The 21905-nt window shown below is 59.3% G+C and overlaps 5 protein-coding genes across 5 annotated transcripts; 2 read left to right on the top strand and 3 right to left on the bottom strand.

Annotated features, from left to right (window-relative positions):
• Positions 1-4157: 4157 nt before the first annotated feature.
• Positions 4158-4699, top strand: JDV02_000681 (uncharacterized protein). The gene has a single exon (XM_047981518.1). The coding sequence runs from the start codon at positions 4223-4225 to the stop codon at positions 4520-4522; it is 300 nt and encodes a 99-aa protein (XP_047837478.1). The 5' UTR covers positions 4158-4222; the 3' UTR covers positions 4523-4699.
• Positions 4700-8465: 3766 nt separating this feature from the next.
• Positions 8466-9695, bottom strand: JDV02_000680 (uncharacterized protein; the record flags this gene model as incomplete). The annotated part of the gene is made up of 3 exons (XM_047981517.1): positions 8466-8982; positions 9032-9568; positions 9619-9695. 3 exons carry the CDS (start codon positions 9693-9695, stop codon positions 8466-8468), a joined length of 1131 nt encoding a protein of 376 aa, XP_047837477.1.
• A 340-nt stretch (positions 9696-10035) lies between these two features.
• On the top strand, positions 10036-11139 carry JDV02_000679 (uncharacterized protein; the record flags this gene model as incomplete). The annotated part of the gene is made up of 2 exons (XM_047981516.1): positions 10036-10112; positions 10185-11139. The coding sequence occupies 2 exons, from the start codon at positions 10036-10038 to the stop codon at positions 11137-11139; spliced, it is 1032 nt and encodes a 343-aa protein (XP_047837476.1).
• A 148-nt stretch (positions 11140-11287) lies between these two features.
• On the bottom strand, positions 11288-13654 carry JDV02_000678 (uncharacterized protein). The gene is made up of 2 exons (XM_047981515.1): positions 13298-13654; positions 11288-13208 (listed from the first exon to the last, which is right to left on the bottom strand). The coding sequence occupies exons 1-2, from the start codon at positions 13454-13456 to the stop codon at positions 11574-11576; spliced, it is 1794 nt and encodes a 597-aa protein (XP_047837475.1). The 5' UTR covers positions 13457-13654; the 3' UTR covers positions 11288-11573.
• Positions 13655-18094: 4440 nt separating this feature from the next.
• JDV02_000677 (uncharacterized protein) lies at positions 18095-18487 on the bottom strand (the record flags this gene model as incomplete). The annotated part of the gene is made up of 1 exon (XM_047981514.1): positions 18095-18487. One exon carries the CDS (start codon positions 18485-18487, stop codon positions 18095-18097), a length of 393 nt encoding a protein of 130 aa, XP_047837474.1.
• Positions 18488-21905: the final 3418 nt, after the last annotated feature.

Raw genomic sequence — 21905 nt, 5'->3', positions numbered from 1 at the left:
CACGGCTGGCTTCCATGCCATGCACATCCTGTCGTCAATGACAATTCGGTCGGTGCGTCCGCCGACGTCGATCGTACGTCGTCGTCAACACTTGCCAGGCCGTGGCCGCGCGCCGAGAGCGCCTGGTACGAACGTCGCCGCCCTCCGTTGTGAGCCAATTCGCTTGCTCCGCTAGGAAAGCTTCAAGTCAGCCTCAGCCTGGGGCGGGGTGAACCCCGGCCGGCGAACCGCACCCGGGTTGCCCACCGGATGGATACTGAAAGAATAATAAAGGGAGAAAGGCTTGGTGAGAGTAGGTCGTGCGTTCCTGCTGTCGTTGGCCTCGTCTCCTGCTGGTCAGCGCTCGCACCCATCGCAGCATCGTGGCATGTCGCCATGTACCTCGTCGCATCACGTCGCGTCGCATCGCATCGCATCGCACATCAACACATCGCGCACTACTATGAATATGATCGGACAGCTGTCGTGCAGGGTGTGCCACGCGCCGTTTGCCGGCGTCCCTGGTACTTGGCGAACATCCATACTCGTCCCTTCAACGCCCTCCCAGTCCCGGGCACCCACTGTCGCCCCTTTGCGCATTTGCCAACTGCTTTCCCCAAGGGAGACGGACCATGGAACGAATCGAGCATCACCAATGATTGTCTCCCAGGTGTTAGCAGTGTGGCCGGGATTGGGGCCACTCGCCCTGTAGATCACCACCTGCTACTTGTGCGGAAGAGAGCCGAGTGCATGGGCGATGACTGACAGCTGGCTGGCTTGCTTGACGTGCTCGGGAGGCTGCATCTTTTCCTTCTGTGCTCTGCTGTTCGGCTGCGACACCCGCGAAACCCTCCTCCGCAATGCAGCCTTCAGCGAGTGCCTCCTCGAGCAGCGCTTTGCCACCGTCGACGACTCGACTCAAAGGGGAGTCGAGCGAACGTGGCAAGCAGGAACAGTTGTCGCAGCAAGAGACGAGACGCACACAGACGAGCAATTGGGTGTCGGTCCCCTTGCGCCAGGCCCAGGGCTTTCGCTCCCTTGCCGGCCCCGATCTGGGATACCCATGTCTAGCGCAACAGACTCGCATGGATGGCAGAGCCCCGCCGGCCCCCCTTGTCCAGCGGAAGCCAGTCAGTCGACCCCCCAACTAATCGTTGGCCAGCGTGCCTGTGGTGACTTGTGAGCGTGCCTTGTGCTGGCAGTGATGGTCTGTTCCGGGCGTCACAGCACGCGTGACCAGCAAAGCAAAAACGTCCCATGTCGGCTGGTCGGTATGCTGAGCCTGATGGGAGAGAGAAGCGGCAAAGCTCCTGGATGGTCTCGCCCTCTCTAGGAGTGGTCCCAAGAAACACCAGAAGCGTTGCTTTGCTTCGCGGGCGGGCGCGGTTCGCAGCGAGCCGATGGCCCTCCTTATTACTGGCCGTTGCTTGGCGAAGAATGAAGCCACAGACCGAGGGCGAGGTGCGGCCCCGCCCCAGTCAGGCGGATGGTGGCGTCTGCAGCACTCGTAGGCTCGAGTCTCGGAATAGCGCAACTCTTGCTAAGTTAGTGAGAGCGCGGCGACAGCTGGCGATAACTTGATGCCATTGAGGTCGTTTCGGGTTGCCTCGAGTTGGCAGCTCAGAGGGGCGAGGGGTCCCCAGCTGGCCGAACGGCGAGCAGGCAACACCCTGTTCCGTTGTCGAACGACGACGACACGATGGGACGGGGCGGGACAGACAGCTGAGAGGGCAGGCATGCCTTGGAGCCAAATACAAGTAGCGTGAACGTACCTTGCACGGCGACACCATCCATCCGTTGGAGGGAATCCACCACGTGCTTGGCAGCAGGTAGCATGTCTGTAGCGGAGTCGCGGGTCAAGACTCGGACGCACGCACCACAAGAGATGCCTTTTGTTTCTCGAGTTGCAGTGGTGAAACGCCCGAGCTTGCACGGGGTAGGGCAGAACAATTCGAAAGCTGCCACTTGATGCTTTAGAGGTACTAGGTAGTACTAATTGAAGGCAGGTAGGTGCCTTAGGTACTTAGTACCTTAGGCAAAGTACCTTACTGATGATTGTACAAGAAGTGCCCTGTGCCCAGGAAGAGGTACCTGGCCTAAAGAGGTACCGGGACAGGAGTTTGGTTGCCTTGCCTTCCTCTTGCCTCCACTGCGACCCCGGTGGTTCGTGCTTGGATGCAGGCGCAAGACGCACTGAACCTGTTCTTCCATGCCTGATCCAGCCGTACGGCCCTGTAGTGACCTTCGTGGCTCAAGGTTATTACTACCTACTTTAGTAGCGTTTGCGACTGCCGCGTTGGGGGAAATCTGATGTTGGGTGAGCTGGCGGGCGCCCAGCACCTCAATGAGCGGCCTCGATTCGAGGGCCAGCTTGCCTCAGTACTTACCTAGGTAAGGTAGGCTGGTACCTACTTTAGGTATATGAGATAAGGTACCTTAGTACTAAAGGAACATTAGTACCGACAGTGTGGAAGTCCAGGTACAAGGCACCGTCCACTTCCACCAGTACGACGTACCACCAGCTAGACTTAGGATGCACGAACTCTATCCCCTTGAGCCTGTTTTCTAGGTACCTAGTAACTACGTTGGTAGGTGTTCTTTAATGCCTTGCAGTTCGGTCAACGCGAGAATGCAAGCGCAGGTCTGTCGCTCGCAAGAACCTCCGACATGAAGCACGGGACTGCCAGGGAAGGCGAGGAGAACCAGTTCTCCATCGTCATCATTGTCATCGCCATCGTCATCGTCAGACTCATGATGAATCAGTATCGTCTCCATCGTGGACTCCATTATCATCATCATCATCATCATCATCACCCTTGACAAGGCCTGGGCAGGAGGCGCATCTATACCTGCGCACAGCTCCTTGGCCGCTGCCCGCCCTGACGACCTGAACTCATCCTCTAACCCCACCTGGTAGTTTTATGACAAGTCCCTGCCGTCGCAGGTACGTGGCCCTTCCGCCGCAGGCGAGGCACGAGCTTCTCGTACTTTTATTTTCCGGGTTTTTGCAGCAGCCCTTGCCTGACACGACCTCCCTCGCCTGTAGGTAATTTCTCGTAATATGTGGTGCTGGGTCTGCCTCAATGCCTTGCCTTGGTGGTAACTGGAAAAACTGTTCGTGGTATTTGCCAGATCTTCCGGCATGCAAGGCAGGGGACAGTTCCCTTGTACTACTACCCTGTGTTAGTACCGTACCGACCTGTACCTTGCCTTAGTGATTCTGGAGCAATGGAGCGTGGTACGTACCTACTACACGCTACCTTGTCGTCGGCCGCACTTGCCACCGCCTCCTCCTCCTGCTCGCTGTCGTTTCGAGAAGCCGCGTCGTGGCTTCTGCCATGGAGACTCATGTCGATCGTCTCTCTCCTCCGACTCCAGGTGACAGGGCGCTGGCCGCATCCAGGGGTGGCTCACGCTCTCTCCAACGCACCATTGCCTCCAGCAACAGGTACGCACATACTTTCATTTCGTTGCCTCAGCATCGTGCATTTCTTCTCCGCGCCAACCACATGCTGTACCTCTGGACATGCACAAGCGCACATGCGTGAATGCCTGGACGTGGCTCGCACCCGCCGCTTCGTCTCTCCCGGAAGCAAGCAGATGCGCATCGTGGCGTTATTTAGGCTTCCCTTCTCGTCGAAAGGCAGCGACCCCCTGCGCGTCTGGTTGGTCCCCGTCATTTGGTGTGCCGCGGTGTTGGGTGCCCGTCATGGGGGGGGGGGACGAATCAGTGACACGGTTTGACCGCCGACAGGCCAGACGAGACAAATCGCCCCGCGCCTCCCGCGAACCGAGCCTCGACAGCAGTCAAAGGCGCTGCACGAACGAACGGCTAGACGACGACACAGCCTGTTTGCTCCATGTGGGGGGAGTTCAAGCTGGCATTTCCGTATGCGTAGATGCTTTCACAACTGTCCCGGATACTCTGTCAGGCCTTTCGTCGCGTTGCACAACAACAGCCGCAAGGCATGCAGACAGACAGACAGAGACGTGTCAGACGGCGACGCAGGGCCCAGGCATCCAGCGCTGCGGAGACCGGTGGCGGCCAAGGGCCATGGGATGGGGTCAGCCGCAGTCGTGCCAAAACGGAACGAGGCCTGGCCCCTACATCCAATTCCTGTCTCACTTGCGAAGCGGGCACTTGGCCACCCCCTCCCTGAGCCCCAGAATGGCACTGACAGGCCTGCACTTCACCAGGACCAAGTGAGAGTACTAGTACGCTGGGCTACGTCGCATCACGGGCATGAGTCCTCCCCTTACTGTATCGCCTTACACCGGGTATCTCAACTCGAGACTCCCACTGAATCCGCGCCTCCAGGCGAAGTTGACCCTGGCTGAGATGGGGCCGTCAATTCCAGAACGATGGAGCAGCGTGCAAGGAGCAGTGGGCGACCTTGCCGCCAAGCTGGATGAGGGCCCCCCTGGTAAAAGGCGGGCGACAACGACATGGACCCCGGCACAAGCATGTACCAGAGACCCAGAGCAGCGGGATCAACAGCCCAAGGGCAACAAGAAAAAAGGAACTCGGCCACGGCCAACCTAACATCGGCAACATTATGTCGGTCGTACACCATGTGTACGATTTAAAGCGCCGCGCTTATGCGAATCTGCGTTACCCTTGCCAACAAACCACGGCTCATCGACAGCTACGGCATTCCTCGCGTGTACGCAATGCGAAAGCAAACTCGCGAGCAAAACATAGCCCGTTCAGCTACCCGGGACGAGCCTTAACGAGCCCAGCGCAGAGAAGGCGAGGGCGGTTGTCACAAAGCTGCAGCAGCAATGAGGCGTCGCACAGCAGCAGGAGACCATGCGCTTGGCGTGCGTAGGACCGACCATACATTGCCGCGCGAATCCGTTTCAATATGCCTCGTAAGGCTGCCATAAAGTGCACTGAGTCCACCCTTTTTCGCAAAATACCTGCTGCATATGCCCGGCCATCTCAGCACTACCAAATCGAATCTTATCAGTCTGGTCCTGGAATAAAACTGCCCTCGGGGTTATTGTCCGTCAGACAGAGTGCCATTGGCAGGGAAACATCGGTGCTGGATCGCGTCATTGGACCATGCCAAACTCTACGGTTTACCGTCTGTCAGGTCGTGCCATCGCCATGCCTGCCCCCGTGTCAGGGTAGCATCTCAGCTCTGGGACCGGTCGATCATGGCGAGGCACGTACGACCCATATGCACGCCGCACAAGGAAACAGCAGCATCGATACCATGGTCATGGCCAACAACTCCATGCTTTCCGCGCATCCGAGTTGAGCCCGCGTTGGGCTCCCTTCAAATGCTGCGCGTGGAGAGAGCACGGCGAGTCTGGAGTTAAAACGTCTAAAATCCCGTCAACTCCGGGCCGTGTGTCCAGGTGTGGGCTATGTCTTTCTCTCATCGGCGAGACTCAACAGCAACAGCCCATGCATGGCTTCACTCCACGGCGGATGATACCTGCTCTTGTCCATCTTTGATCGCGGCGGGGCTGCGAGTCTCGGTAACGACGGTCTCCCTTCAAATCTGAGCGCTATCGTTCTTGTTTGCGCTTGAGAGGCCAGACGGCAGAAGAAATCTCACGGGACCATGCGTGCCACACAGGACAGGCTGCAGCGCGCGGTCCACAGGTGTTTCAACTTGACGGCGGCTCGACAACGGCACTTCCACGCTCAAACACGACCTTGGAAGACGCCTTTGTCGTACCCTAGCACCCAAATCACGGTCGACCCTTTCGCTAATGTCAGCGGCTCCCTCAAATCGACGACCACAACGTACAATTATATTTTGCGCTCTTCTCTCCATCCATCCATACGAAGCACATATCAGCTCCTTGCGCCTGCGCCACACACATACGAAGTATACACACTCCACACGCAATCTGGTACGATCCGTCCCACAACTACCCCGCCAGCATGGCATGCAACATGGCTTTGCTCCTCCCTCGTGGGCCGCCAGCCGCTCATCTGTGATACCACCACCACCACCACCACCACCACCAGAGAGACCAACTTGCTTGGAAGAGAGAGGGGGGGGGCGAGCTGACTCGCCAGGCAGCCAATCAAGGCTTTCTTGCCCAACGGCGAAACTAACTGCGCCGCAACGCACCCCCTCTTTGGCAGTTTGCGACATAGCGTGAGAACGTGAAAGTGGCCTTTGGCCCAGCGCTTCATTTGCCTTGCTGAATGTGATTGTCATGGTTTGCGAGAACTGTGGTTACCGATGCGCCAGACAGCTGGGACTATGTATACGGGCTCCGTTTCTTGAGCCGCACCTTTTTGGCTGCCTAGACTCAGCTCCTCGTATTTTGTAGGTGAATACAGGCACAAGATGCTTGCAGCATCCGCACAATGAAAAACACAGGCGTTCCCTTGCGCCCCCAAGTCACCACCACGCGAATTGGAGTACTTTCCTGAAGGGCCGCCTGACCGACCGCAAAGTCGAGCAGCTTGCCCGGCCCGCCGGAGGCAACCACACAAACAGCACGCGCATACTCACGGAGGCAAAAGAACGGAGGAAGAAAAGGGGGAGGGGGGTTGTGTTTGGACACCCGTTGAGCTGTGCCTTACGCCGGGCGAGCCTCGATGTGTGTGTGTCTGCGCTGGCCAAATTTCTCCCGTCTCTACTCCTCTCCCTCTCGTCGTGTGTGCGTATGTATGTATGTATGTGTGTAATATGTGTGTGTGCATTTGTATGTGTATCGCGCGTGTGCGAGCCTCAACATGCTCCAAGCGCCAGCCAGTGAGCCAAGCTTGGGGGCGGGAAGGCGAAGGGCAGGGCGAACCTGAAGCGTCAGCTGTGGCCCCTTTCGTCCCGCCTGCCCCCCCACCTCCTTTCTTGCGCGGCGATCCAACAAGGCCTGCTCCCTTGCTCCTCCCCGGCCCCCCTCCCCCGGCCTGTCCGTCGAGAAGTGGCAAGGCAACGTTCTTATACATGGGGCATGCGCGCAAGCAAGCAGGAGGAAAAGGGCAAGTCGCATGAAAGTAATATACCAGACGTGGTGGTGTATGCGTCGGGGTTGGTTTTGGTTGGGTTGCGTTGATGGGATGGGATGAGGGATGTGATGGGATGGGAGCCAACAGCGGCGTGTGTGACTGACTGACCGACCGCCGTGAGCGGCTCACGACGACGCCGCCTATCCTGTGCGGTACATATATACAAGGCCAACAACGTCTCAAGAAGCGAATGGTAAGTAGTGGACTTAGCCGCCGGCAACCACGGGCCGGCCAGCGGGAGGGAGGGAGGGATGGGGGATGTGTGTGAGCGAGTGTGTACGTGTGTGTATGTGTGATGATGGTGATGATGATGAGGATAGAGAGGGTGGTGATGGGTGAGAACAGTGGGCAAGCTTGCTCGCTTGCCTGCTTGCTTGCAACGTAGAGCCGACATTCGTATCGTATTTGTCAAAAAGAGTAAGACACTGCACGTGGGTATCCGATACCTACATACCTACCTACCTACCTACCTACTTACCTACTACCACTCGCGCGTGAGGAACCGTGAGCCCGCTTGTCTGCCTGCCTGCCTGCCTGCCTGCCGCCGCCGACGAAAACGAAATACCACAACGGCGATGAGCAAAAGTGTACAGCCAGTAGTAACAGGGCAAGCCATGTAAGAGACAGAATGGCAGCGCATTATATACCGCTGTCGCTCATCCCCCCTGACTCCCTCCCAGGCAAGGCAGAAGAGAGGCCGATGTGAAGACGAAGACGAAAAAGAAGAAGAAGTAGTAAGAAAAAGGTATCAGCGCGCGCGCACACATGCACGGCCACTCTAGCTCCCGGCACGTCAACCTCACCTATGTAAGTGTGTATTCGGGTTGCGCCCCAACAGGGCAGCAAAGGGGTGCTCCCCATTGGCATCATCGCTCGTGGACGTGTAAGTCAAACAAAGGCTCCTAGCCAGCACAATTGAAGAGTGGCAAAAGAGGGGCCGCAAGGGAGGAAGGCAACGCCCCCTTGGCCGCCAGGGTCGAAGCAGCAGCAGCAGCACAAGCAGAACATGCAGCATGCAGCCTTGAGAGGCCGGTCCATAGCCCGAAACCGTCTCCGCCTAGCATGAAGACGGGGCAAGACGGGGGGCGGGGGACGGAGCGTCCACAACCCGGTGGCTTAGGTTGGCGGCCAGCAAGGCTGAGAGCCCAAATCTTCACAAACTAGATACACATTGGCTAGATGCATGCCCCAGGGACCCGACATGCGCCGCGGGGCTGGACTGTAATAAGGTCTGTCTGCTTAGGTCTTACGGGGGAGTCAATCAAGGGGGGCGTGGGCGTCGGTGAGGCTACAGTCTGACACGGTGAAACTCTACCGGGGCGTCGCCGTCTCGTTACGGATGACGTGAACACGAGGCAGATGAGATGCCCAGCCAACAACGACAATCACCGTAAGATACTGAGGAGCCACGAAAGACCACAATGAACAGGGAACTTTTGCAGAACGAAAGCCGAAACGCTGCGAGCAAAGACTTGCTGGCTGCGGCGTGCCATCATCTATCTAGCGTCTAGAGCTGTGGCATTGAAGGCGGCTGAGGCGGCAACGGTGCCAGCGCTCCGGCACTTTCCGTATTGTAATAGGCGGATTTGACTTCAACGGCAAGCCTTGCTAGGCCCGAGTCTTGGAATCCCTTTTCGGTGCCTCTGCCACCTCGCCCGTCGTCATCTGGGCACCTCTCCCTCTCGAGCTTCATGTCCATGATTATGGACAGCTCCGGGCAATACCCAAAGATCCGATTTCGCAGGTCAGCATCCTTCCACACGTCGTGATCGAGGTAGCCGCCACCGTGCCCCCCGCGGACCGTGTATCCCATCGGCTTCTCCACTAAGATGTTCTCGACAGCAATGGCACCCTGAAACTGGTGTGCCACCCTTTCGCCGGGCATAAGGGAGAGTCGTTTGCCAAACCACTCATCCTCTGGCTCAGAGTTGTTGTGTCGTTCCTGGAAGGCCAGAACCCGTCGGATGGAGGAAACACGCCGCAGAGAAAGGCCTCCTGTGCCAGAGAAGTGGTCCCCTGGGCTCCTGTTGCAGGGTCAATCAAAGTCCCAATGATGGCACTGAGACGGCTTACCTCGGCGCGCCAGCCCAGCTCCAGTCAAGCCAGTCGTCCAAGTCCCTGGGCGAGTTGGCACACAGAATGCTGTCCTGATCAAACTTGAAGATCCACTCCACTCCGGGAAGAAAAGTGTCGTAGAAGCGCGCGTCCGTCAGGAGCCGAGAGACGTCTTCCCCGGTATCGGCATTCCAGGGCCAGGAAGGCGCCATGAGTTCGATCTTGCCGGCCTCGCGGCGGTGGCGGATGCTGGGCGCCCGGCCAACCGAGTAAGTGCTCGAGGGGGAGCCGATGAAGAGGAAGCGCCACTCAGGAGGGACGACGGCCATCATGTGCGTGATGAGGGGGGCAAGGTGCGGCAAAGGCCGGGGCTCAAAGATGAGCGCCATTTTGGAGGTGTTGTAGTAGTACGGAGGTGGCAACGACTGCGAGTGGCCAGCGAGGGGCCAAGCCGGCCAGAGGCCTGGCAGTCGTTGGCGGGCATCGTGGATGCGAGACGAGACGCTGGCCTGGAGGATTGGCTGGTACTGTGGCATCAAGTACGCAACCGTCCACCTGCTCGTCATGGTTAGAATGATTACACGGAGAGGCGTGCGAATCCATACGTGAGGGCGAGTGAGACGACAACTAGGAGGCGCGGTTTGGTGATGGCGACGACGCTCGTTGAGCTCAGGATCGCCATGGTGTTTGCATATGCGGTTGTCCGAAAAGTGCGGTGATCTGTCGAGACATTCAAGCAAAAGCAGACGACAAATGTCGAGTTGGGGTGGTAGAATACAAGATTACCCTGCAAGTACTTCTGATTTTCATATGGAAGCTTCGATCTGGAAGGCGCCTGCCTCCATGGCCAAACTGCCTGCAATGTGCCACGTGAGCTCTCCCCGTTGGTGCAATCAGATTGAAGACTCCCCGGTGCTGTCCAAACCTTCTGAAACTCCATGACTCTATGTGTCTTTTGTCATTTTGTGTCATTTTGTGTCATCAAGTCTCGGCGGGCCACTGATCCCGCGCCTTACGCAAAGATGCTCCTCATCGCGGCGCCTCGGCGCCTCAACATGCCTCGATGCCTCCGCCTCCTCCTGGCACTGTCTCTTGCCTTGTTTGTGATTTCCCAACTGCCTCAGCGAACAGAAAAGCATCCGTTGTGTCGCTAACAACGGGCACACAACAGCTTCTGTTCCCTCGTCGCCTATTCCAGGCCGTCTACGGCCCCTCCCCAACTTTCGATCCGCCCTCAGCGCCGACCCCCTGACCTCGACGTCTCCAAGCTCGCCCTCTTGGTCGAGGATCGACCGCAGCCCATGCTAGCCCCCGTGTTGCTACACTTCATGGCCGTTCTGCCCCCCTCGTGGCCCGTCCTCTTTCTCGGCTCCGCCGCGTCCCTCGCCGCGCTCAACGCCTCGGCCGCCGCGCGCGCGCACGCCCGCACTGGCAGGCTCTCCCTGCAGCCTATCCCCGCCAACATGAGCACCGCAGGCCAGGAGATGGTCAGCCGGTTCCTCACCTCGCGGTGGTTGTACGAGGTCGCTGTTGCGCCTGCCGAGTGGCTGCTCGTCTTCCAGACGGACTCGGTGATCTGTGCCAACAGCCGGCTCGACGTGGACGGCTTCCTGGGGCTCGACTGGGTCGGCGCGCCCTGGCTCCCCGACGCGGCATGGGGAGGCAACGGGGGCCTTTCGCTGCGCCGCGTGAGCCGCATCGTCGAGGTGCTTCGGTATCAGCAGAGGCGCGACGACAGCGAGCCCGAGGACGTGTGGCTCACGGAGCGGCTCGCACACGTTCCCGGCGCAAACGTCGCCAACGGGTCCGTCTCGCTGACCTTTTCGGGGGAGATGCACAGCGGCGTCGCCGAAGCCGCCGCGTCCGCCGAGATGAGGCTCTGCAGCAACGGCACGCTGCTCTGCAACGGGGTAAACGAGCGCGTCAAGGGCATCGACGACTGGAGGACGGGGTTTTACGAACCCATGGGGTACCACACGGGGGGCAGCGGCAAATACCTTCACTCGCCGATATGGGGTACGCCAGAGCTGCGGAGGCATATCTACGGCTACTGCCCTGAAGTCAAGATGACCGTGGCCATGGACGTGGCGAGGTACGTTCCAGGGACCTGTGCGGGCCATTGGTGATGCATGTACTTCGTAGAATCAACCAACATACGACGGGTAATACATAGGTAGCTTCCTCATCCCAGCGCCTGACATCGTAAAACTCGAGGGTCTTGGGTGTTCAAGAGCAGGAGCGGACACGGGTCTGGGACTTTCAGGGTGCAAGTTGCAAGCGTCATATGTCTTTCCACTTAATCATGCTATACACAGGCCCCCCTTCCAGGCCTTCCTACACCACCACCAATCATGCCCGTATACCAAGACCAACGAAACTCCTTTTGTAAGTCCAAAACCAGGCGTCCGAGCCCACGAAGTAGCGTCCCGTATGTTTCGTCAAAGTGGAAAAAAAGTGTACAGTCCAACCAATCATTGTCGGTCATGCGGTAGAATCCAGGTTCATGATGCATGTCCCCTACCGCTTTGCGTGTGGTGATGCCTTCTGCTCATGGCCGCCACTAGTTGCCCACAGCGTCGCCGATGGCGCCGGCAATCTGCCCAAACAGAATGCCCTTGAAGACGCTCTCGCCCATGCCCTGAGTCCAGGCGCCAGCCTCGCGCAGACGTTGGCGCCAGACTAGCTTCTGATCGGCGGGGAGGTCCTCCCACGTCTTGGCGGGACCGTGGACCTTGTGATCGTGGACCTCGGCGGTGAGCGTGGCCTCAGCCTCGCCGTTGGGAGCCTGGGTCTCATAAAGTACCATGGTCTCGCCCTCGAGGAGGGTCTTGCCGCTGGCGAGCTTGGAGATGATGTGGTTCTCGAAGAAGACGGACGGCTGGTGGTCCGGGGAGCGCAGTGTGCCGTGCCACGAGGGGAGCCATTGCTGCGCGGAGAGAACGGGCCTCGAGCGGCCGTACATTTCCATGACCGACTGCCACACAATGGCCATGATGAGCACTATGCATGTGAGGATGATGATTAATGTGCGAGGCGAGGGACGCCGCGCCTTCATTGCGGTGACGTATCTCACGGGGCGAGGCGGAGCCTTGGCGTTGCGGGGCCGACTGTCGACGAACTTCTTGAGGGGGATGCTGTGCACGGCAACAGACTTTTGGAGGGAGATACTGGCGAGCTTGATAAACTGCTGGCGGATGTGGGCCTTGGGAGTGACGAAGCGGGAGAAGGCAACGCCGGTGATGTTATCGGCGCCATGGACATCTTTGAGTGTGTACAAGGGATACAGGTCGTGGAGCAGGTTCAGCGCAGTGGAGAGCTGATGCTCGAGCGTGTAGACGGATATCGACGAATCATGGCCGGCGACGGCGATGATGAACTGTGTGTCGCGCACAGGACCCCCGGGGGTTTCGGGAGGGGCGAGATTGGCGACGGCCATGGCAGTGGCCGAGATCTTGCGCGGAATGCGCGTCGTGACGGCAATGCGGGCGTTTTCGTGGCCGGGCGTCGGCAGGCGGAAGCCCTGAATGAGCACGCCGCTCCTCTTGGGCAGATTGGAGACGGCGACAATGAACTCTGGGGACAGGTAGCGGATGGAGCGGAAGACTGGTCGTTCGCCATGGTCGTCGGGCATCGTAAAGACGAGGCGTGGCTCCGTCTCCTCCTTGCCAATGTCGAGAAGTCGCAGCTCATACTTGTGGCAGAAGGCCAACTGGAACTGGCCATCGCCGGTCTGCACAATGTCCAAATCTTCAGCGTCGCGTGGCAGCTCGACGACGCCCCTAGGTTTGGGCGCGCCGTTTGACGCGGGGACGGCATCGAAAACAGCGATCTGGGAGTCCTTTCCCATTGCCGTAGCGGCGGCACCAACGGAGCCGCACACCCGCAGTAGGCGCTGGTAGGTGTCTGCGTCCGGGTTGGCAAAGGCGGCGACGCGAGACAGTTCTTGGACCTTGGCCTCGGGAGTCTTGACGCCGACGGAGCCGCGGGCCTTGGACTGCTCAATGGCGAGGGTGCGCAGGTTCTCGTTCTTGCCCTTGGCGATGTCGTCGGGGCTCGAGTTGACGCCGGCGTAGATGTATGTCGTCTTGCCCTTGCGAGGGCCAACGGCGAGGGACATGACGCTGTCCTCGTCGCGGGAGAGCTCGACATCGGCGGCCACGCGCAGCTCCGTCTGCGATGCGACGTCTAGGACGGTCTGGGGCGCGTAAGCTGTTGTCCAGTATCGGCACCTGCGCGCGCGGGGGGGCGGGAGAAGCGACACAGGAAAGGGGGGGGAGGACGCACGATCTTGTTCCCGACGCCGGAGCGGCCGGCACCGCCTCCTCCACCAACAACGAGGCGCTGCGCATCCTCGGGATCAAAGTCGAGGGCGTAGAGCGGGTAATCGAGCTCAATGCTCGCACAGGGAAACGGGACGGACATGACGCTGCAGGTCGAGGGCATGCACTCGAGGCGTCCCGGCTCGGCCGGACTCGTGCGACGCGGGTTTCGAGTCGAGCGTGGACAGCGGCGCAACTCGAAGGCACACACACAGCTTAGGAGCGACGGGAGCCTGGGTGCGAATTGCGCGCGTGCAGCTGATCGCAGCTTGAGACGAGGGCTGATGAGGAACGAGAGGCAGGACGAGGCCAGGTGGACCAGGCGTCTGGTGTGTCGTAGTAAGTAGCCAGCGTGGAGCTCTGGGGAGAACCAGCACCAAGCCCCGCGTACAGTACAGTACCTACGTAGCAGTACTTACGAAGTACTAGCGCGGGCTGCGGAAACAGGGGCGTGGCAGTAGTATCGACTACCTTGGCGGCCTTGTTGACGACTTCGACTCGGCCGTCAGCTCCACACGTGGCTGGGGTCGTCCACATTCGGCAATCACCTCTGCCCAGCTCCTTCCTTCGCCGTCCTGTCTGCATGCACAGCTGTTCTGTCTCTCTCTCTCTCTGCCTCTCCCTCCGTGTCTCCGCCGTCGTAAGAGCTCCACGTCGCATCACGACGCCACACAGCATGACACGACACGGCACGACACGATATAATACGGGGGGCTTTGCCTTGCGCAACTGCGCTTCAAAATCGAGTCAGCAACGCGTCCGACCGTGCGCAACAAGGTCGAGGCACGCCAACCTGGGCAGCTCCCTCGACGCCCGCATCTCATCTCCGCCAGTGACGCCATCGCGCTTACACCCAACAAAACAAAACATACATACCTACATACTGTACATGCATGCATACTCTGCGCATGCTTGCTGTGACAGTCCTTGGGTAGCTCGCTCCGGGCTTTGCCACTCTGCGGCTAGAGCCACGCACCTCCGCCCAGCGCCGGCGCCGGCCACCGCTCAGCCAAAGCCGTCTGTCTAACCATCCCCTCTCACCTACATCAACGCACGCAACTGTATGTAGTACCCAGAGCGACTTCACAGACGATTACAATTAGACATAAGAGCGGCGCCAACGTGGCCCGCTGACGTACACCAGCATCTTTCCTCCTGCCGTCGGTACACCATCACCAACAACACCACGACCCACGCCAACGCCGCCCAACACACCCGCTGCTGTGTACCCTTGCGAACCCACCCCCTTGCCCTGATCCGCCAAACTGCCCTGGGTATCTTCTTCCATGCGCGCGATCCATTCTTTCTTGTCTTTGACTGGGTATCCTGTGCTGCTGCAGGCGTCAATGATACAAAGGGAACGTAGAGAAAACATAAGCCAACTGCAAAGCATTTTTGTGACACACGAATGTCCCCCATCAAGCGTCATCTGTAGACTGCAACTGCGCCACTCCAGTCTTCATCTTTGCGGACAACTTCTGCTGGGTATAACAAACAACTTCCAAAGGCAGTGGCGCATCCCATGCTGTCGTATAGGAACCCCCTAAAGGTCCGGTAAGCCAGATAAAATCAAATCATCATACAAAGTAAAGCCGCCCCAGACACGCCCGCAAAATCAGCATTGGCTAGAATAAAACATGCCGGTCGCCCGGCTGAATGGTGTATACCGCGTCTACCGAGCACAAGCCCGTCGACACAAGCCATGGATGCGCCAGGCATGCCGCGCTACTTGCGCTGCCTATGTCGGACGCCTCGTTCGCCGTGGTCCTCCAACTTGTCGTACCGGCTGGCTGTGGCGCCATACAACACGGCACCTGCCGACGACCCTCTCCCCATATCACTGCCACTGTGATGGATGAGACGCATGTCCCTGGCCTGGGTGTCCCTCGTGCGTTTTCCTCGTTCCCGTGGCCCAGCCTGTTTCGTATGGTCGCGGCTGCGCTGGCCGCCACTGTCCGGTTCTGGGGTCCTGCTCCTGCGGTTGCCTCCCCCCCATGCTTTGCGCGGGAGCAGGCCCTTCAATCGCTCGCAAAGGCGGCAGTCTTTCACCGCTAGCCGACGACGAGGCCGACAGCGGCCGGGCAGGCATCCCATACGCCTGGCTGCTGCTGCCTCCTACCCCAGGATCCATGGTCTGATGCGACCCGCTCACTGAAGCACCATACACGGACGCTGCGTAGTCTGGTCGATCCTCCGTCCTTCGTCGTTGCGATGGCCGTTCCGCCGACGAAGGATCGCTCGCATACCCTGGGGTCGGCGTTGGCATGTGCGAGCGCGATCCCGGACTCCTATCTGCAAGGCTCTCGATGCTCTGCATTGGGGGGGTTGGTGGGCCCGCGGCGTGTTGATGGATTCCCGCGGTGCGAGCCACAATATCTCGAAGTCGATTCCTCTCCTCGCGGTAAAAGTCCCGCTGCCGCTTCAGGTCGTCAACCTCGAGCGCCATCTGTTGACGTTCGTCTTTGAGGTCTTGCAAGAGCCGCATATTTTCCTCCTGCATCGTCTTCTTCTTCCTGCGGTGTCTTGTAGAGGCTTTAGCGTTACGCTGCCGCTTTTCATCAGCCTTCTTCGAGGCTTGCGAGTAGTCAACTTGAACCGGAATCGGCGTATCGCTTCCAGGCAATGTCATGAACGCTTGCTGGCCTTCTGCTGGAGCCATGTTGGTACCCATCCCTGATCGGCGCATCGCATCAGACCATGATCCTTGCTCGGCGCCGGCCAGGGCCGACATTGGCCGGCTGAGCACGCCACTCTGCTGGAATTGCGTTTGCGCAGGCAGTGACTGGGGGCGGCCCTGGGCATCTCTCGATAGAACTGACGGCTGTGACATATACATGGCATCCGGAGGACGCGATACAGAATGCCCGGGCGGCCCGGATTGGTCCGCTGACGAGTGACTCGCTGGAAGAGTCACACCTAGGCTTTGAGGCAATGCTGGGAGTTGTCTCGGCTCCTCTGACGGCTCGGCTTCGTAAGGTCGCTTGGCGGGCGAGGAACTAGCAAACAGGGACTGTCGTCGGGACTCCATCTCCCTAGGTGGAACAGCCTGGCTGAAGCTCGTGGCTCTAGGGAGCCGTGGACTTGTGCCCGATCTTGATTCATTCAAGGGGGGGAAGGGGAAGCCCGTCACAGGGGAATTCCGCTCGGATGACGGGGGTCTGCCTCGGGGAGCCATACCTCCAACGGGAGTTCCTGGATGAGAGCTAGCAGCGGCCGCGGCCGAATAGTATGCCCGTGAGGTCGCATATGCTCGTCCGCCCAGCGGCGCGGACGCGCCGGGTCCCTCTGTGGTCGAACGCCCGGCATCTTCAGGCGGCATGTGGCGCGAATCGAAAGGATTCAGGATATTATGGACCCCCAACGACTTGGAAGGCTGCTGCTGCAGAGACCGTCCAAAGGCGTCTGAAGAGCCCACATTGCTTTCTGGCCGCCCATCAGTGCTGCCTGGCACCAACACATGCTGGCGGGGAGACGCCTCGTCACGTCCGGCAGGGGATCCCGAAGACCGAAGAGAAGCAGGGTTCGGCACCGAGCCTCTCTGCGACATCGAGATGTGGTCCCCTACGTTTGCTTGGTCCCGAGGACCGGGGCATTGAGCTGCGCCGCCACCGACAATCGATGGTTCCTCGATAAACTGTTTGAGGAAAGAGTTGGACGTGAAGTTGACAGGCCGCCTTGGGGGCGTTGCCGGGGTCTGAGGCGAGTTGGGGGTCGTTGCCGCCGTATAATCTGTGACTGCAGAGCCAGGACTATCTTGCGCAGGCGTTGCCTGCGACCACAGGCCTGCCGACTGGTTCGCCAGGTTGGATCGTTTCGGCTCAGGACCTGCTGGGAGTCAATACCCAAACAGCCCCCAGCAACTCTTTCGGAAGAACAACTGGAGCAAGGATATGCAGTCTTTCTGATGGCCCAAGTTGGAATTGACAGCGGCCGCTTTGTCTGGCCGCCCAAGCCTCCGGTAGGGAATTCGCGATAGCGTAAGCTTCTCTGTAGCTAGATCTCGAGCAAGAGGCTTGCACGAAACGTTCCTGCCGAATCTTCGCAACACGATGCCAGAGTAGTGCTAGAGCCGGGTGTTGAATTAGGAGGCGCAGACCGACCACCTTTCCGCCACAATTCTGTTCCGCTTTCCCTTATGACAGTTCAGGTCGTCGAGATGAGGCAAGGAAGTGTCTATGATCGCGGTACAGGTTCCCAATTGGCTCCCCAGCGAGCAGATTGGAGGGCAGCTCTCGCTGATGATTTGAGAGGGCGTCAGATTCCTCGCGATGCGATCTGGGAGATTTGCCTAGAACGTATTGGTCAGGGAAGGTACACGATTGGGATGAGGCTAGATGAACAGATATTTGCAGAGGCCACTCGCATCGAATCATGCTTCTGAATGGAAGGTCAAATGCGATAAAACGAGGGCGGCCGGTGCACCTTACCTAGAAAAACAAGAGATGTGAGCGGAACGCGACCCAGGAGGTGCGCAGATGTCGATGGATATTGATCTAAGAGTAGGGCAGACCAGCTGTGTCAAGGCTGGCGAGCTGGGGATGCCGTATTGATCAGACTGTCTTGCATCAAAGTATCTCGACGAGATCAGCCGGCCGGGCTTGTCAATATCACGCCCGAGGCTCGCGCAAACTGTCTCCGGGCCGAGTAGAAGACGCCGCTGAGGGGTGGGGAGACAGCGAGATGCAAGTTCGGATGGGAAGAAGGAAGACGGGTAGAGAGAGGTTGAACAGTTGGGCTCTCGAGACCGGGGTGGTTGAAGGGCTTATGGCAAGGCGGCCACTCCTCTCTCCCTAGAGGCTGAGCCAGTACTGTCGACAGAAGGTACCTGCTTCACGCACGGCAGCACGACGAACAGGGGTGTATCATTGCCAGACTCTCCTCCGGTGCTGAGGGCCCCAGCAACTTCAGGGCTCACGACGGTTGGATGGCCACTGGCTAGGTTGGTGGTCCAGTCCAAGCTAGGTGGCGGCACCAATTTTCTTCCGTCCCTTGTCCCTGGGATGCGCTGGGGAGACGGATGATGAAGTGGGAGGCTCTGAGCCACCACCCCGGCGTCGGCGGAACATTTCTGGGGGGTTTCGATGGGCGAAAGAGGAAAGTCTGCCTTTGTCCGGTTCGGTTCATCCGAGCAAAGGTGCCAGAAGTGTTCATGCATGTACCAAGCAAGCCGTACGGCCGGGGAGACAGCCAGCCCAGCGTGCGTCTCAGACAGGAGCTGACACACAGCCCAAGTTTGACCGACCTTGCCAGTGCGAGGTTCGGGTCCCCCGTCTTGAGACGAACCTCCTGGAACGGGACGGCGGCGAGAACCTGTGAACCCTGTCTACCGGGACCGATATCAGAACGGGGCCAGTTCAACGTTCGTGGCGGCCACCGCAAGGACACGATGCGCCCTGCCCTGTCCGACATCTATCCGAGACTGCAGAGCGCATCCCCACCCCTATGGCCAGTAATAGCGTGGACAGTGGTGATGGAGACGCAGGACCATGGCGGTCAGCAGAGTCGTGCGTTCCGCTCAGCGAGGCCCCATCAGGACAGGCCCATCGTCTCCCCATCGTCATTCCCAACTTGGGTGCAGGCCAGGCGCCGCCCGCCCACAACGAGTTAGCGGCAGCCCTCGTGGGATCCAGCACAGCACGTCGGAACTGCAGAAGCGGGAACGGGACTGATTTCCAGGCGAGCGGTCGTGTTGGCTGCCCGAGTGGGCCGAGCTTTCTTGGACAGGCCGCACAGATTGCTTGCACTCCGCCAGGCTCATTGCAGGCTAGCATGGGCACCCAAGACCAGCCCATACGGTCGGGAGCCCAGGGTAGGAGACAAAAAAAGCAATGGCCGCCCAAACAACCCTGTCGAAAACCTTCGTGGGCCGAGTACTTGGTACAGAGACAATGAAGGGTGGCGAGTTCTGCACCTCTGCAAGGAGCGCATTACTAGTATTACTAGTTCGTGGCGGGCTTGCCAGTGATTTAGCCCGCCGGCTGCTGAAGGTGATGAGAGTCGTGATCGTCGGCGGAGCGATGGCGCGTGATCTGACCGCGTCGAGGCCGTCGTCGCCTGACAGCTGCTCGTACAGAGATTGAGCGAGGGGGAGATGGCGCGTCGTTGTATGACAGCGGAGATGAACATGATGACGAGCAGCTCAAGCTAGGAGGCATGGCTGGGTTGGCCACCCAACCACGCAGCCTTGTCGTAACGACCCAGAGAGCCAATCTTCCGAGCTGTTGCGCGCCTTCTGCCCGCCTACCCATGCCACTGGCGCCGCGTCGAAGCTGTGAAATGAGGCAATGGGCCGGCACAGGGGAAGGGGGGGGGGGGTCCCGCTGTCAAACAGGAGCATGGCGTGCCATGACACGCTCAATGCCCATTGACGACGGCCACATCCACAAGGGACGGGCCATGGCTTGCACCGTGTGCTCGCGGTGGAACCGACCTTGTTGGTCGTTCGTGAGTCGTGGAGACTGGGAGTGGACGGGCGGACGGGCGAGCGGGCGGGCGGACGGGCAGACGGGTCGGCCGTGGCTGCGTGGGACGTCTGTGGTCACTTGCTGCTCCACGATGAGCGGGCGTCGGCGGCGGTCGTGTTGCTGTTGGTGCTGCGTACGTGCAAATCGAGGGCGCCGCGTGGTCGAGGACCAGGCGAGACGAGATGTGTCAGTCAGTCATGGCATCAAGCCATCCATGCCAACATGCCCCGTGGATCCTGGAAGATGTCTTGCTTCTCAAGCTTGACGTGGGGGAGGGTGGCTCTTCCCCACCCGTCAGTACAGTAGGTACGTACAGTACAGTACCTTTGCTGTCCTGTCCTGCCTTGCCTTGCCTTGCCCTGGCCTGGCCTTGCCTGGCCTTCCCTGGCACGGCTGCGCCGGTGCTCCTTCCTCCCTGCTGGCTGAGGTCTTGATCAAGCCTTCCTTGTGGCAAGGCCTTCCGTCCCTCCCAGTGTCCACGTTTATGCATTGTTTGCTGCACCAAGTACCTGAGTTTGTACTGCAAATTAGCAGGTACTTTAGTAGTACTCGCTGGACCATGTATACCTATAAGGTATTTTAGTACTACCAGGTAGGCACTAGGCAGTGGAGAGCAGGGCAGGGCACCTAATAGGTACCGAAGCACTAAAAGCAGGTACAAGCGGAACCGCTCAGCGCGTTACTCCATTGCTCTTACCACGCTCGCAATCTTTGTTGTTTGGTAGGCTGGGCATCAAGGTCTTCGTCTGTGCCATGCCTGGGCACGGAAGGAGCTCTGCGATGCCTTTGCTTCCGAGAAGGGCTCTTAGCTACAGTATAAACGGCTGTACATGCTACTGTTCTCATAAACTAACTGTACCTGCGTACCCACCTACCTACCCAACCGCTCACGGCACATGCGTGGAGATGGACTTGCTTCTGCGAAATGCTCTGTCAGGTGCACAAAGGACCCCCGTCCCGTACCAACCACTCCCCAGTCATTACGGAGTACTACGTACGATTTTCTCTCTCAACCCCACAGCCCGAAGACATGTTTGCATCGTTGCAACACCTTGTTAATAACCTTTCCTCTCACCCAGCCTCTGCGTCGCCTTTTGTTCTGCCCTGCCTTCGCGCATGAGAGCCGCGCCCCGTTCGAGCACGAGCAGAACTCCTCCACCGCTTCGTCCGGCGATTCGACCAACAGCCGCCACGCAGCAGCAGCTTAAGCGGCACGGAGCAGTCCATCGTGAAGACGGCTCCATGAGAGAGCGCCGACGCTAAGTCGCCTGTCCCAGTACCAACAGAAGATGGCATGGCGCCCGGGGTAGTTCCGTACTCGCCTGGGCGGCTGTCATTTCTTACAGCGGTGCCCGTCGCCCCAGTCACAACGGCTCGACCGCATCAGCCTTCTGTGTTGGATCGCGCCGTCACTCACCCCTCCTCCACTGCGGGCGAGGCCCTCCTGCTACGTGTCTCGCATTGAGAAGGATGCGAGCTGTCACCGAGGCGATCGGCCGCGACATGACGCCCACGCAACACCCACCACAGCCTCGTGTTGGCTTGAACAGGACCGCCTTGCCATGCGCAGTCTGCTGCGCAGCGAAGCAGCCAGCCAGCGTTCTCTGTGCTACCACTTGTGCTCCATTACTCGATGGCGCCGCCACAGGCGCTGCTGCTGAAGCTGGACACAACGTATCACCCCGAATTCGTTGCACAAACGCCCCGTGCTCACCTTTTGCCCCGTCGGCGTCACCATCAGTCCCATTGGGCTCCTCTGGATCTGCGTCTGCTTGATTGCAGTGCGTGTGTGTCCAGCCTCACGCCGCGTGACCCGTGCCGCCGGCTCAACGATTCCTTGGTGACAGACAGCATTGCCTCCTGCGATATACCATCACAGCGATGCCCGCCGCTGCTGGTGCTGTCAGCGATGGCTGCGGCCCTGTCGCTGGAGGAGCCGCGCCAACCTGAGGACTGCTTCAACGGTGGACAGACTCGACGCAGGACGGCATCAGTAGACTGCACGTGCGTCCAAAGCACGAGCGCGGGCTGCAAAGATCGGCGCTCCACTGAGAACTACCGAGTTCCACCGGAAGTGGCGCTGGGTACCTGGCGACAGACCATGGGGGC

The sequence above is a fragment of the Purpureocillium takamizusanense genome, chromosome 1 (assembly GCF_022605165.1).
Source record: "Purpureocillium takamizusanense chromosome 1, complete sequence".
NCBI lineage: Eukaryota > Fungi > Ascomycota > Sordariomycetes > Hypocreales > Ophiocordycipitaceae > Purpureocillium > Purpureocillium takamizusanense.
The sequence above is the reverse complement of the archived record's forward strand: the minus strand, read 5'-3'. Positions and strand labels throughout refer to the sequence as shown.

Bases quoted from the DNA above. Each gene is read 5' to 3' on its own strand.
- JDV02_000681 (XM_047981518.1), top strand. From the start codon at position 4,223: ATGAGTCCTCCCCTTACTGTATCGCCTTACACCGGGTATCTCAACTCG.
- JDV02_000678 (XM_047981515.1), bottom strand. From the start codon at position 13,456: ATGCCCTCGACCTGCAGCGTCATGTCCGTCCCGTTTCCCTGTGCGAGC. The intron at 13,209-13,297 runs GTGCGTCCTCCC...TACGCGCCCCAG, and splicing joins CCGGCGTCGGGAACAAGATC to ACCGTCCTAGACGTCGCATC.